At 44.1% G+C, this 15788-nt stretch overlaps 1 protein-coding gene across 1 annotated transcript in view; it reads right to left on the bottom strand.

Moving 5' to 3' along the window:
* ASPSCR1 (ASPSCR1 tether for SLC2A4, UBX domain containing) overlaps nucleotides 1-15788 on the bottom strand; it is a 63732-nt gene that overhangs the window by 9023 nt on the left and 38921 nt on the right. The window contains exons 10-12 of the mRNA XM_033139108.1: nucleotides 15240-15306; nucleotides 12547-12609; nucleotides 12270-12322 (exon numbers count right to left, since the gene is read on the bottom strand). Of these exons, the coding sequence (XP_032994999.1) occupies nucleotides 12270-12322; nucleotides 12547-12609; nucleotides 15240-15306 (183 nt within the window). The remainder of the gene's footprint in view (nucleotides 1-12269; nucleotides 12323-12546; nucleotides 12610-15239; nucleotides 15307-15788) is intronic.

Here is a 15788-nt window from a genome sequence, read left to right as displayed (position 1 = left end):
AGTTTGCCAAGTTCGTTCAGAGACCTTGAGATCAGGAAGAGGCTGTTGTCTTCCTCTTTTCTTCTCCCCCCCCCTTTTTGTTTGGAGGGGTATGGGGTGTGGGGTGGGGAGTTGGAAACAGGGGACAGGGACTTGCAGCTGCCAAAAGAGGAAGCATTCTTTCCGTTACATGAGCTGAAATGATTAGAGTGCCACAGGTCCACTGTTAGTTTGATGTTTAAAGATTAATAAATAAATGAGGGCTTCAAAGGGGACATGCACATGAATGCAGAAATCCAAGCTACCAGCATGAAATACCTCACAACACGCCCCCCCCCTGGCAAACACACACACACACACACACACACACACACACACGATACACAGAAATCAGCACTTGGAAAATTCAACGGGGAAGCTAGCAGATCAAAAGCTTCCCTGACAAGCAGCAAAGAGCATCTCCAGAAAGGAAACAAACATGAGAACCACCGCAATCGAAGGGACATTGCCTAAATGGCCTTGTCTCATTTAATACCCAAGAAAAAAGCTTTCCAAAGCAGAGGAGACCATGATCAAACAGTGAGTGAGCCTGAGGCAGCTGGAAAGCAGAGGCTTAAGTCTTTTTGCCTTTTATGAGATATGGTCTGAAAGGGGAACTTTTACACAAGGGAAAAGTAAGTGGAGAAAGTCTCCTTAAGATACTCCAAAGCCAAAGTAAGGCAAGTTCTGACCATGGAGTACTAGTAGTATTAGTACTGAACATATCTGGTGCTGTTTGGGCACATGGGACCACCCAGGACAGACAGTCATAACAGAAACTAACATGTTTAGTGACATATATTCTCTGCTAAGAGCAACACAGAGGGACAGTAAACAGGCTAAGACTTTACATACAAACTGGAAAGGTGCAGTATTCACTGTACTTGCTGTTTTTGCTCCCTCATTGCTTACACAGGCTTTGTCCAGGCACAATGGGAAACCATGGTGTCCCATTCCAGCTGAAGCACAGAAATGAAGGTTCATTCTTCAAAAGGTACCTTGTGCGTCAAGAAACTCAATTGCCAAATTTGTCTCTGTATAACAAGTCTGTGTGTATCTGAAGAAGTGTGCATGCACACGGAACCTCATACCAATAACAAACTTAGTTGGTCTCTAAGGTGCTACTGGAAGGACTTTTTAAATTTTGTTTCGATTACGGCAGACCAGCACGGCTACCTACCTGCATCTAAGTCTACTGGAGGATTCTCAGCCTTCATAGGCTTTGCCAGCATCAAATTCACTGACTCAAAGATGTGAGCACCCAAAACCGCATCAAAGAATATGAAAGTAGAACAGCAATGAGAAAAGATCCTTAGCTCGTTTGTATTTTTCCTCTTGTTGACAAAGCCAAGAATAGCTTGATTCAACACTTGGAGAAATGTTAAGATACATTGGAGGGGGGGGAATAAATATTTAGATGGAAGCATGTGGGGCCTCTTCAGCTCCTTTGAAGATGGAACCACAGTTGTCTGCTGCCTTTCCCAGACTCTGGGATGCTTACCTCTCTTCACTGCTTCCCAGCACAAGCAGAGATCTGTGAACTGGCCTTTCCTAAGCCCCAGGACTGAGTCATGCCAGTGTGTGTTCCTTGGGGTAGAGTGGGGAGGGGGAAAGTCCAACTAGCTAAGAAAAAGCGCACACACAGCTGGAGCTTCAGGGACCCCTTGGCTGGAGTACTCAGGAGAGAAGCCTGCAGTTGATCAGTTCTGCCCTCGAGAACACTTTAAAATAATTCATGGGACATGGGGATAATGCAGCCAGCACAAACAGCAATAACAAAATATCAAAGCAATGCCTTGAAGTCTTTATGGGTTCCAAAAACTCCATGTTGCTGCCAGTCTGCACATTCGCCCTCCAGTAAATAGGCACACATTGCAGGACGCTCTCCTCAGATGCAACCCCTTTTCTCTTAAGCAGACAAGTTGACAACATTTGTTTTCCTGGCTTTGATCCCACAGTTGAAGTCTCTTCCCCTTTCTGGTGGCCATCGGGTTTAACAATAGTAGCTCTAGATGCCTTTTCAACCTTGTAAGGAAAATAAGCATCAGCCATAGCCTTGTAATTCCAGCACTTGTTCACAGAACCCTTTCAAAACTGAGGCCCCTGCTAGGGTAACCATCTAAGGTATCTATATTATTTCAGCCCATCACAGTGAGCCAAGCCTTCCCGGGGTGGGGGTAGAGGAAGAACTCAACACCCCAAGACTTTCTAGAAACAAAAGCTATCAGAAGGGACTCAGGGTCTGGTGACCCTTATCACTGCCTGTGTTTCAAATAATGGGATTCCTGGAATAGCTTGTTGCATCTTCAGACAAGAAACCTTGTTAGATAGCAATGGCTCTATTGGTCCCAAAGGTCTGAACAGAAAAAAGCAGACAAAATGTTAAGACTTCTTATAGCAACTTAATACACAAACTTTGAGGACAGAACACATCAGGATAATTGGAAAGGTAGCAAAATCTCGGTTAGAAAAAAAAGTAAGTGACTGTTCTTACTCAATGACTGCTGATTGCAAAGCTGAAAGCATGTATTATTGATCGGTCCGTTTCAAGGGTGCACAACTCATATACTAAGGGACACTTTTATAGTTGTATTAACTTAGCAGGGCTACTCTGTTAGGCTTGCAAAGGAACAACATTTTATTCCAATTTATTTTATTGCTCGGTGCTTTTTAAAAACAATGTCCTGTTAACACCTCTTTTCTCTGTGTGGCCAACAGCATGTTCCCTCCTCTCTGCATCCCTGTTAGGCCTCCTTTTCTCCGTCTTCTGTGCCACTGGTCCATACTCTTATCTGCTATTTCCTTTTTCTGTTTCCCCCCTCCAGAAATCTCCTTGCATCCCTCTCCATCTTACAGCTTGCTTTCTCTCCCGCCTTGGGTCTATGTGCAGCCACTGCTAACCAGTATGGGAAAGGGAACAGCACATACTTTCCATGTGAAAAGTTCCGGTTTCAATCCCCGGTATCTCCAGGTAGGGCTGAGAAAGACTGTCTGAAACCTCAGAGAACTACTACAATAGTCTGACTCTGTATAAGGCAGTATTCTGTGTTCCTTTCCCTGCCTTTGCACCCCATAGCACCCTCGTTTCTGTACCACTGCAGGTTTCTCTACATCCCATCTCTGCTACCCACTCCCTTGCACACTCTCCTCCCCACTTGACTTGTTTCATCCTCTGCCTCCCCAGCAACTTCCTTGCTGAGTCTGGCAGAAAGAGAACATAAAACTTTCCTTCTCCTAGGAATTCATACAAGGCGAGTGGGCTATGCACCAAAACTGGTGCCAATTCCACCAAATTCAGAGAGAGGAGATGCTATGAAAATGTCCCGATGTAGTTATTCCCCTACTTGCCACTCTGGATGCAATTGGGATTGCTCTCTTTGGATGTTCTCACACACACAAAAGTAAGAAGGTGCTGTTAACATTGAGCATTTTGAGTTCTCTCAGGAGGTCACAAATAGCTATGGAACCACAGGCCTTATCAGTTTGAAAGAGTCTGAAAGAATGATGTAGATGTCCTGGCTGGGCCGCTCACTTTCTGATCTCTCTGTCCTCAGCATAAAAGAAACGTCATGTAATAACTTTCAGAAGTCATCCCTGGGAATCAAGATGAATCTCCTTTGTTCAGACAAATGCAACCAAAGCTTGTCAGCACCCTTTTGCAAGGTTGCTACTTTTGCTGGCAAGACTTTAGTGGTAGAAAAGAGTTCATGGAACAGTGGCAAATCTAGGCTACATTGAACCACACACCATTAAATGACATTTAAAGCAGCCTTCTCCAACTTGGGGGGAAAATGAGGACACATCAGCCACTGGAATCCTTTCCAGACCTTCCCTGCTTTTCTGTAGTTTAGGTTTTTCTCCACTGAAACCGTGAAGTTCTGCAGCAAAAGCTAAGATTCTCAGGACCAGCCGCCAAACAATATATTCCGTTGTTGAAACAACAGAGACCGTGTATGTACGGGTCTCCTGAGCCCGATGCCTGGCCTGGGTTTCTGCACTGTAATATCGACTGAGACAGTCCTTCTCCTCTCCACTGTAAGTTAAGGTTCGATGCTCTAGAGTCGATGTTGGCACCTGCAGCCCCTTGTTATTGAATTACAACTCCCATAATCTTTGACCATGCTGGCTAGTGCTGATGGGAGTTGCGAGGGTCAGAGGTTCCCCACTCCTGGTCTAGCCTCTTCTGATGTCCTGACAACACAGCTTGAAAGTGCAGAGATCTCAAGAGCACAGAGATCTGATGATTCAAGCCCAGACATTTTCTGAAGATTCATCATACTAGCTATAACCCACTTGTTCCAGCAGGCCTTTGTCTGGCGTTTCCGTGAGTCTAATTAGCTTCTTTTTGTCAGTTAATCCATGTTAAATTAATTTACAAGTCTCTTAGAAGACTATTTCAAATATTATAGAGTGGTTTAGTCTATATTAAATACGGAAACGATTAAGCCCATCCCACTGAACAAGGTTGGTGTTTCTTAGCGGTTGCTTCCATCTCCATGTGTACACAAAACCAACATATATTTTTTTTATACAAAAATAAGAGAAGTCTCTGTTCCAGCTCCCACATTAGTCACATGCAGACTCAAAAGCAGGAGTCTGCACAATACATATCCACTCCTCTGCCCGTGAGTTTGCCGCTCAGCAAATAATGCTGGAGAAGGCAAACAGCAGGGTTCCCCACCTCAGTACTGCCCCTAACGCTAGTGCTGAGACAGGTCCAATAACACACACACACACACACACCTCCTTCGCAGGAACACAGGGGCTTATGCAAAACAGCCCGATTAGGACCAGCAGCCTATAAAAAGGGCATCCAACAATAACAGAGTTGCCAGGGACATGAAAGCTGGAGCAGCTTCCGCACCCATTTCTCTCCAGAAAAGAAAGCCCCCTTCAGCCTCTGCCAAGCTTTCAGATCTCCGGTGGCAGAGAAAGGCTATCCAAGCAGAAGCCATTACAGCATGGAGCATACACTGACTCAAGGCAAAAAGGGGAAAAGAACGAACGGATGAATGCATGTTTATACTGGTGATAGGGAGCAAAATGTCATCTAGAATCAGCCAATCTAAACTAGGAAAAGGGAGAGGAAACCTAGGAAGTTATAGCAACGTGATTTCAATCTCCCTCAACTCAAAAAAGGGAAGAGAATAAGGAATAAGCTGCTTGCTTGCTCCTTTTTTGATGCACCTGAACAGTGCACACGTTCATTACTAAGCTCTACTGCAAGATGCTAGGCTGCATTGCATGTGCATCAGATATTTTCCTAGGGAACACCCTAGGAACAGTCAGTGCAGTCATCCTGAGTGGGGCTTACTCACCTTTTAAGGAGTATTTGGGTGCAGTCCTAATACTCTAGACAGCATTGGCATTTGCATTTAAAGCACTGCATTTTTCAGTACTTCAGCTATGTCCACACACAGGTTTGTCAGTGTTTACTATGCAGGGTTCTTATTCACGAGTAATTCCACTGGAGGGTAAACATTCCAGCCAACTATTTGAAAAGGGAAGGCTGGGGTGCTTAGGAGTAGATCTGCTTGCAGGCAGGAGTCCGTTACAAGTACATCCATGAGCAGATTGCTGTACTTTGCATCGGCAGGCTAGGATATTTCTTGCTGGTCATTCCGCTCCTTTCCGTATGTTGATCGCACACAGTAGGAGAACCTACTGGGACCAGAAAAGACCAACCGCCCACCCTTGTACTCAAATGAAACATGAGCTAGAAAACCTGCCATTAACTCTGCTCAAGTACTGTTTATTAGCCTCTAACTTCACACTGTTTGGGCTCTACAGCACTAAGGCACACAGGTCCAGCCATTTGTTGTCGAAGCAGATTCATTAATCTAATTAAACACCCTGCTGATATACTCCCACCACACTCAGATTTGGAGGTAAGGTGGTCTTTATCCAGGTCTCATTTACACAGGTTACTACTACCCCTGAACCTTCCCAACTCATACCTACTATCACTTCCCTGTAAATCACATTAAACCTCTGACAATTCTATATACCAGGACTTGCCCACCTAGCAACCAGGAGAACTGACAAAACTGAATAGTGCTGAAAACTACAGAGCTTTCTGTGCAAACACCAGTTATATATTTTACTAGAGCACTGGATACATGATCAAATTCACTGCTATTCACCACTCTCCTTACAAATCTGGAGGTTTGGGAAGAAAAAAGCCTGAACCTCAAAAGCTAGCTATTAAAATCACTTAAATTCTGAAGAGTGGCCGCCATCATTTATGTTCAAGCTGCCTAGCCTGGGCTGCTTTCACATTCTCCCAGCTTTTTCTAACAGTCACATTTGGTACAGAAATTTCCAAGAAAAGCGAAGTTTTGAACAGAATCATTCCTGTTGTTTTGGAAATGAAGATGTCCAAAATACTTTAAAAAAAAACAAACATAGAAAGGAAGGTTTATCAAAACATCCTGGCCAGCTCCCTAACCTCCAACTTATTTTGCCAGGTAAAAAGCTTGAATACTTTAGAGGGCTGACCTGAAAGTAGGTTTGAAGGTTTGGAACTAACAGACTTTGCATGGGCAGTGGGGGGGGGGAAACCCCTACAGATGCTCACACATTGTGCTGCCAACCCTCAACTCGCATCTCTTTGAGAGCAATCACTGCTCTCTAGCAGATAAAATTAAATGTGGTTGCCTTAGTCATCTGAAGGCAATGGGAATGTAGAGGGCCAGCTAGTTTGCAGGTGCTGCTGAAACAGACGGAGCTTGTCATCTGCAAGAGGCTTCACAGAACAGGTGCTGGAAAAGGTCTCAGGGGCCACCAGTAGAGGAGGAAGCTGATGCAAGGCATTCTGGAATGGGTGAATGAAAATGCTTCACTGAAGCACTTATGAACTGTGAAGCAGCTGAAAATAAATAGTGAGCAACCTGGGAAAGCTTTGCAGTTATGCTAGACAACATTGAAACACATTCAGTCCAAAACTCATTATTGTGAAAGAGGGCAATACTGAAAAAAGGGTCACAAAGATGATAGATAATGTGTGTGTGTGTAAAACTGCAAACTAATCATAATCAGGATTAACTTTCTGGAGGTAAAAGCTGTTCAACAGTGGGATGGACTCCCTTGGAAAGTAATGTACTCGCAGCCATTGGAAGTTTTCAAGCGGAGTTTGGACGGCCATCTGTCATGGATGCTTTAGCCAGTGTGGTGTAGTGGTGAAGAGCGGTAGACTTGTAATCTGGGGAACCAGGTTCGCGTCTCCTCTCCTCCACATGAAGCTGCTGGGTGACCTTGGGCTAGTCACACTTCTTTGAAGTCTCTCAGCCCCACTCACCTCACAGAGTGTTTGTTGTGGGGGAGGAAGGGAAAGGAGAATGTTAACCGCTTTGAGACTCCTTCGGGTAGTGAAAAGCGGGATATCAAATCCAAACTCTTCTTCTTCTTCTTCTTCTTCTTCTCAGGAACTGGAGACCTGACTCCCGATTGTGAATGAAGTGTTCAGATAGCAGAGACTTTAAATGGACCATCAAAGGAAGATCACTATGAACAAGACCATTTTTGACAGTAATAATGTTTGTGATATTCTATCTGTGTTGAATTATTTTCAGATGTCCTTATATGGTCGCTGCAGCAATTATTGTCTGAACTTCTCTCCATTAACCTTTTGCTAACTCTCTTTATGAAAACAGGAATATTTGCTCAGAGACCTTATAGGTGGCAATACCAAGGAAACCAGTTAGCTAGGGAGTTTAAGGTAGTAATACTAACCTAAGAAGTAAGTCCCATTGAATTCAGTGAAGATTACTCTCAGGTAAATGGGGTTAGGATTGCTGCCTAAGACTCAAATCCTATATCCATTTGTCTGGGATCACGCTTGTAGTATCATTCAAACCTCCTGCCTGCTTACACAAAACACAAAAACCCTACTTTATGTGGAACAATAAAACTGCATATTAGAATGCTAAAAAGTCATAGTCAAAATTGGGTATATAGACCAGAAAACTGCCATAGCTGGATCAAGGAGTGAGAAGGTACTAAACCTTCCCTTGCAGATGTTGGTTAATATATTCAGAAAATGCACAAAAAAGAGAGGTGAAGAAAAGCATCCTAGGTAAAGAGGAAGCTAAAAGCAAAAAAGTATTCAGATATGTGATGGTGGTGGTGGTGATGCAAAAATCTATGTTGGAAAGCAAAGTTCAAGGACAAAGCCAACTTGGGAGTTTGGGTGGGATGAGTACTCTGCATGTTCAAGATACCTAGAAGAGCCTGACACACACAAAACTCAATCACAGCCAGTGCACTGTAGGTAAGACCCAGAGATGAGTAGTAACATTACAATGAGGAGTGACTCCCCTGCAACCCCATGTCTGTGTGTCTCCCCCCACCCACATTGCATTACTTTTTTAATTTGATTGTTTTCTCAAGAGGACAAAGGTTTTATACCCCACCTTGATTAAAATGTGATAGGTCAAGTTACAATTGCTTTGCAGGCTTGGTTTGGCCTATAGGCTGGGCTAAAGAGGGCCAAAATGTATAGTTAAAACTTCCATTTCCAGATACAGGTTTTAATCACTAGTTTAATCAGACTCCCAGTGTGACCTTTCCCTCCTAAGACTTCTCAGAACTCCAAGGAAAACTTCTCTTATTTTCCTATCTTCCGACCACAACAAGCATGTGGGAATCGGAGATCGTGTTGGGTGGCAGCTGTGGGCAAGATGGCACAAAACAAGGGAAGATGGGAGGAGCTGCTTTCCCAACGAGTGGGAAAGTCGCCCAGTTCAAAGGCACAAGGGACCTTTCCACTGGCACTTCTGCTATTAATTAAAATATCTTCAGTGGCTTTGAAGGGGGGGGGGAGAAGAAGAAGAAGAAGAAGGAAAGGCACTGAACTGGCTGCTCCCCACCGATATGACATTGTGACTCAGAAAGAAAAGGCACAGAGCTTTTCTGTTCCAGCATTGAAGGGCTGCAAGCACATCTGAGCAGAGGCCAGGCTCAGGTGCTAAATGGCTCTCAGGGTTATTCTGCACCACTGGACAATAAATATGTGTTTGCTTCTCATTTACTGTGCACAGACATTATGTCTCTGCCTCTGCCCCCAATCCAAGGTCAAACTTCTGTTGGCCAAGAATCCAAAGAGCTACTTCAAGCTCAGACAAGAGGTTTCTGCTAACCTCTTTGAATTCTTAAGGGTTTCCCTTCAAACATCTGAATTTAAAATCCCTGTCAGTTTTTCGAAAGCAGCTTGGCGCATGGCACCCATGGAACTGTGGCAGTGGGGCAGGGGGATGCCTGCAGTTTGAGGAAAACAACTCTGGAGCTTCGTTGGGGTCACGGAACTAGTTGCATGCTTCTTTGGACAAATAAAGCATACCTCAGAAAATATGACTACTTCCTTCAGACGGTGTGATCACTGCTGTGTGGAATATACTTCCACAAGTGTTACAGGCACCTGCTTGATATTTTGGTGACCTAACTAGTCACAGGCAAAACACCTCTTCCAGCTCAGTCCAGTTTTGTAAATATTTTCCATCTTTTTTATTTTAAAAAAAATTAATATGGAGGTTATGCATGTACCTTCTCTATAAATTCCAGGGCTGGAACACACAAGTTTGTTTTTGTTTTTGTTTCTTTACAGAGTGGAAAACTAGGCAGAAATGAAACAAAATAAGTGAAACCCAAGAGTACCACTTCCCCCACAGCAACGCCCTACCATTTGATGATTTTTTTTTCATTAACACTTAAAAAACAAACAAACTCTAAAGGCTAAATGCCCCCCTGTTCTAGAGAACACATCTAGCCACATCTGGCCTTTAAAAGGAGGCCAACAGTTGCACAGATACCCTCCCTCCCCGATCTGTTAAATGCAGGCAGAGGATAGTGCTACTGGCATTGGAAAGGGATTTGCAGAAGTATCTCATGAAAGTTAAAATGTACTTTGTGCACACACTTTGATTAAGCAAACTGAAGGGGCCTCAAGACGGCAGAAAACACAACTAACCACTACATCATGCCCAGGCTATGGAGTCACCAGCCATGAACAATAAAAGCACACCCATGCTGTAAAAGTGCGTGGGCCCGACACATTCCCAGGGGTCAAGGAGGCCGAGGCCAATGTAAGCATTGTGGCAACAAACAAAAACACTATTAGTAAACCATACAGAGACAGACATGTTTTGGGGGGTAACCTAAGCTTCTTGGCAAGGAGTTGTGAGGCACTGTGTGTCAGAAAGGGGACAGGTCTTGAGCTTGAACGTAGGTAGCCATCGGTATTGGCTCCTTACACATTCAGTGCTCTGACAGCAGCTGCACTGGTGTCTCGTCCACATGGCCTGGCCAGGAAGTCATGGAATTTGGAAAGCTCCATTATAAACAACTTCAGAAGAGCTCTAATCCTTTCCTAATTCAATATGCCGCCTGAGAGGCTCTGACATACACTACGCAAACCGATTCCTGTTACACTCTGTATGACCTGTCAACCTCCAAATGACCCTTGGTATATCATACCCTGCGAGTGACAGTTTTGGTCCTGCCTCGCTTTTCTTTGGGCAGGAAAGCTACAGTCGGGGAGGTTTGTTGGCTAGGCCCTTTCAGTTCCACTCGGCGTTTAGCAAAACAAACCAGAGCTCCGCAGCTCGGTTCAGGCAAAAAGCCTTTTGTGCAAGGAGTTCTTCATCTCCGTCACAGTAAGCCTTGCTAAAAATCAAGAGCACACATTTTCAGGCCTTCCAAAACAGAGACAGACTGTTCGCTTGGCAAGTGCGTACTCTCATCTGGGGCCCGGAGGCAAGGAGATCAAAAGAAAGGGGGGGCAGGGGCAAAACAGAACCGGGTTGCACAGACCCGTAAGAGGGAGGAACTTCAGAGAACTTGCAAAATTACCTCCCCTAGAAGGGGGAAGTGGAGGAAGGTCGCTCCAGTGATCCTCAACATTGATAATTAACACAAGCTTCTTGCACTGCGTGAACAGAAAGAAGTGACTGGTATCAAGAGTCAAGATCCAAGTCACAGAGACATGGGAACACAGGGAGTTGCCTTCGACTGTGAAGACCATTGGCCCACCTAGCTCAATATTGTCTACACTGACCGGCAGGGCTCTCCAGCGTATCAGACAGTGGTCTTTCCCAGCCCTGCCTGGGGATTGAACCCAGGACCTTTTGCATGCAAACCATACACCTTTCCTTAAGATGCACACACCTGGGATGCAGGCATTATGAGGAGTTCACGTTCCCCTTTCCAACGACCCATACCTTCTGAAAAGGGGATCCATATCACAATACTCGAGCACCCTTTTAAAGTGAAGCATTGGAAAATGTTGTCCAATTTGGAAAAGCCTCCAGGAATTCAGTTCATATAAGCAACATTTCCAGTTACCCAAGAATTTGGAGCATGGTGATCGCAATGCCACAACAATTCCCACATCTATCAGGAGGTACACACAACAGTCAGGGAGGGGAAACCCCACTTTCACGAATCCTTAAACTTGTATAGCTGGAAGGAAACAGCCCAATTCATCAGCATCACCTCCCAGCTTCTGCAATCAAAGTGCTCCGTATGGTCAGTGTTACGAGACAACGAGGAAACGTTTTAATTTTGGATGCAATGGCCTTTTGGAATCTTCCCACAAGAACACCAGTGAACACTGTGGGCATGTGTAGCCCCTTCTCCCTTCTCCTTTTATTTCAGCTGGCTTGCTTCAATGCTAAATAATTCAATTTTAAGCTGCGCTTATATGCATACTAACTCCAGAGAAAGCCCCAGTAAGCACAGTGGGCGGAATTCAATGTAGTGCTAAATAGGGTGTATGTGTGTGTGTGGGGGGGGGAAATGAAGTCCATTTGTGCAACAAGACTTTCCCTCCCCTCCATGCCCCCCAAACCTGTTCTGTGGGTTCCCCCAACCCTTCAGAGTAGATTTAGGGGATATGAATATAAGGGAGGGAAGTCCCATTGTCAAGCTGACCTCATTCTGTGCATGTAACAACTCAGTTGAATTCCACCCAGTGGGGCTTATTTGCTTCACTCAGTTGAATTCCACCCAGTGGGGCTTATTTGCAAAAATGGCCTTGCCAGAAGCACTTATGCTCAACAATGGGAAGCCCTCAAAACATGCCAGGTGCACAAGCAAAGGGAAGCACTTTAGACTCCAACTGCAGATTTTCACCTACCTTTGGCTTAATAGAGACCCACAGGAGGCAATTATTCAGGCTCTTAAAAGCAAAATCAGAGTAGAGGGCATTTCGGTGATAAGAAAAACAAACCAAACAGGAAGAGGCATACAGCCATTACCTGGAAGAGGGTCAAACTGTCATCATTCAAGACGGATCTGGGAGGTGTAGTAACTAAGGTAAAACACAAAGTTCTCATTAGGAAAAGAGAACAAGAAAAAATATATAAAGCTCATTTAGCAAAGGGTTGGGGAATGAGAGGGAATAGGGAGGGGAAGAGAGACAGAGGTACAGTCATAGCTCACTAGCTGTGGCAATTAAAATTAAAAGACCCAGATGGTGACAGTAGGCCTGGAGAACTGGCATTAAAAAGTTATAAAACATAAATCTGAACTTACATAGATAGAACGATATCTCTGGATCTGCAAGCTGGCTTTTCACAAAGTTCCTCAGAGCACCAACTGTCAAATAAAGCATGAAAACGGGTGTGTGGATCAAAAGATATATTGTGAGCAGCATTCTCTTTACAGCACTGACCACATCTCCTTTGCTGCAGTGCTTAGAAAAGAAAACCAATGTAGTCACTGCCTTAAAGACGCTTGGAGAGGACAAAGCAAGAGGAGATGTCTTGATCGGTCAGCACCTATTTTAGGTTCACCAAAAGGAAGAAGTTAGCACATTGTAACATCTGTCTATGCTTTCAAGCTTCATCACTGCACATTCTGCCTCTATAGTTGGAAGTCTCCTCCCTACACTATGAACACCCCAACACTAAGACTTCAGCATCCTTCAATGATGGGGGCGGGGGCGGAATTATCATCCTAATGAAGATCTGGCTTGGTTTCCCCAATGCAAAGTCTCAATAGTATGTTCCAATTCTTCTGCCCAGGAATAAATGAAGAAACTTTCCTTATAAATCTTCCATCTTATATTAACTGCCAGCAAAAAACCCCTCTGCCACCAGTGAGCAATTCAAAAGGGTTTGCTTCCCTGAAAGGAATAACTGAAGTGGTGTTCAGTTTTGCTACCGGAGACCCTCACAAACAATCTTTTCCCAGGCTTTGCTATACTGAAAGATAGATGTCATAGCAAGGAACATGGCTGCTTCTAAACGAAGCAAAAAACCACATTCAACACAAAGCAAAAGAATGAGCAACACAAACAGTAGTTATCCATGGTCCTACCTGCCTTCTCCCTCTCCCTCTCCCCCCCCTTCAATATTCAAAACACTTCCCTCAAAAGGTGCAGGCAACAATGGTAGTGTTTAAGTGTTTACAGCAGCCAAACCAGCCAGCTATCTATATAGCATTGTTTAACACCCCCTATCAGAGGTGTAGGAAGGTCAGGTGGTACCCAGTGCGAAAAATTTCTTGTCATCATCCCCCACATTGGGTTTGGGTTTTTTTGCCTGCAAAAATGGTTTTACGTTATTTTATATTTTCTTACAAAGGAATGTGGATTCTGGGCTTCTGATAACAAGTAGGTGACTATGGACAGATACTTAAATCTACAGCAGTGTTTTTCAACCTTTTTTGGGCAAAGGCACACTTGTTTCATGAAAAAAATCACGAGGCACACCACCATTAGAAAATGTTAAAAAAATTAACTCTGTGCCTATATTGACTATATATAAAGTAATTCTCTTGAATAGGAATCAAATAAACAAATTTTTCCCACGGCACACCAGGCAACATCTCACGGCACACTAGTGTGCCGCGGAACAGTGGTTGAAAAACACTGATCTACAGGATGGATTGTGTTTTGGCTTGTGTTCTTTTATTTATATTTATTGTTTATTTATTTAATAAATTTTATTTTTTAAAAACCTGCAAAATGGTTTACCAAAAAAAAAACAACAACAACACCACCACAGCAGTAAAATTTAAAAAAAATTAACAATCCTACTTTAAAACATACAAAAGCTAAAATATTAAGATTAAAATTACTTCAACTTCCTAAGCATCTAGGTATGCTTGCCTAAAGAAGAATGCTTTTAGCAGGTGCCCGGAAAGAGTCTAGCAAAGGCACGTGCTTTGTTGCAATAGGCGGGGAGTTCCAAAGTGCAGGTGCTGTCACAGCAAACAATGCAGTACAGATATTATGTGGAACCTGTAGTATCTGAAATTTCATGCATATCAGTTAATATCTTGACCCTGCTCCACTGAATTGAAATTTCAGCCTTCACAACATAGGAAAACGGCAAAGTAAACAGCTATTTTCGTGGAGGAGGGTCAAGATATTAACTGATATGCATGAAATTTCATATATAGCTATAGAATCCCTAGTAAGAAAAGACCTTTGGAGCAGGCATTTTTTTTTAAAAAAAAGTTTTTTTAATGAACCGCCCTAGTAGGGCAGTAATTGTTCCTTGATAATTTGTCAACCCCCTCCATGATGGCGCCTCCTATCTGGTATGTTCTGCCTGCCCCTACTCAGGATCCTAGGAATGCACACATCTCACGCCAGCAAGGAAGAAGATTCTGGATCTTACTTTAGACAGGCCTGCGCAAATGAACTGTCACTTTAGAGTTCCCTCTCACAAGCCTAAGGCCAAAGAAGGAGCAGAAATTCATGAGGAGGAACGGACATCTAGTTCCGTAGATGGGGACAGATGCAAGGCAGAAAGCCTAGTTGGGTGTGTGCCCTGCCATGCCGCAGGAAGTTCTAGCCTTTTGCTATTTAGAGGTGCAGGAAGCCTGGCTTTGCTTTTGGCCCCTGGCACATTTAAGAAGAGTGGTTGATTCAACTTCTCTTCAGTGTTTCCAGCTCCTTTTTTGGGCTCTGGTTGAAACTACACTAGACCAACACCCTGTTGTTCAATGGCCTCATCTGGGCATGACTAATGCAGCGGTAAGTGGCCTGGAAGATTTGTCCTCTTTAGAGCACAAATCTCAGCCCTCCTTCATTCAGATCACAGTGCTTGGGTTTCAAGCTTTTAAAGCACCACCCAAACAAAACAACAAGAGACATTGCAGTGTACCGGTAACTATCTCAAGTCACAAACCTTAGCCTGGGAGCAAGGAACCTTGCTCCATTTCACTGCACCTTACTTGGGGATGAGGCAGAAGCTGAGAGGGAGATACACTCTTACCTGTTTCACTGGGATGGAAGAAGCCCTGCAGAATGTGACGATCTGGGAAGTAAACTCTCAGTACCACCTAGTTGAAAACAAAGAGCAGGAGCCTACTCAAGTAAACCTAAACCATGGTCAAACCTCCTCTGCCTTTGGGCAAGACTAGCACATTCTGAGAAACTGATGCCTTTTCATGAACGAGCAACTGTGACTGGTTGAAACTATATGTGAGGCATTCAAGATACTTGAAAGGGCTATTTTAGAAAGAAGAAGAAGAAGAAGAAGAAGAAGAAGAAGAAGAAGAAGAAGAAGAAGAGTTTGGATTTGATATCCTGCTTTTCACTACCCGAAGGAGTCTCAAAGCGGCTAACATTCTCCTTTCCCTTCCTCCCCCACAACAAACACTCTGTGAGGTAAGTGGGGCTGAGAGACTTCAGAGAAGTGTGACTAGCCCAAGGTCACCCAGCAGCTGCATGTGGAGGAGTGGAGACACGAACCCGGTTCCCCAGATTACAAGTCTACCACTCTTAACCACTACACCACACCACACCAACAAGAAGTTGTCAG

The sequence above is a fragment of the Lacerta agilis genome, chromosome 2, assembly GCF_009819535.1.
Source record: "Lacerta agilis isolate rLacAgi1 chromosome 2, rLacAgi1.pri, whole genome shotgun sequence".
Classification (NCBI taxonomy): Eukaryota; Metazoa; Chordata; class Lepidosauria; order Squamata; family Lacertidae; genus Lacerta; species Lacerta agilis.
This window is presented reverse-complemented; position numbering and strand designations above follow the sequence as displayed.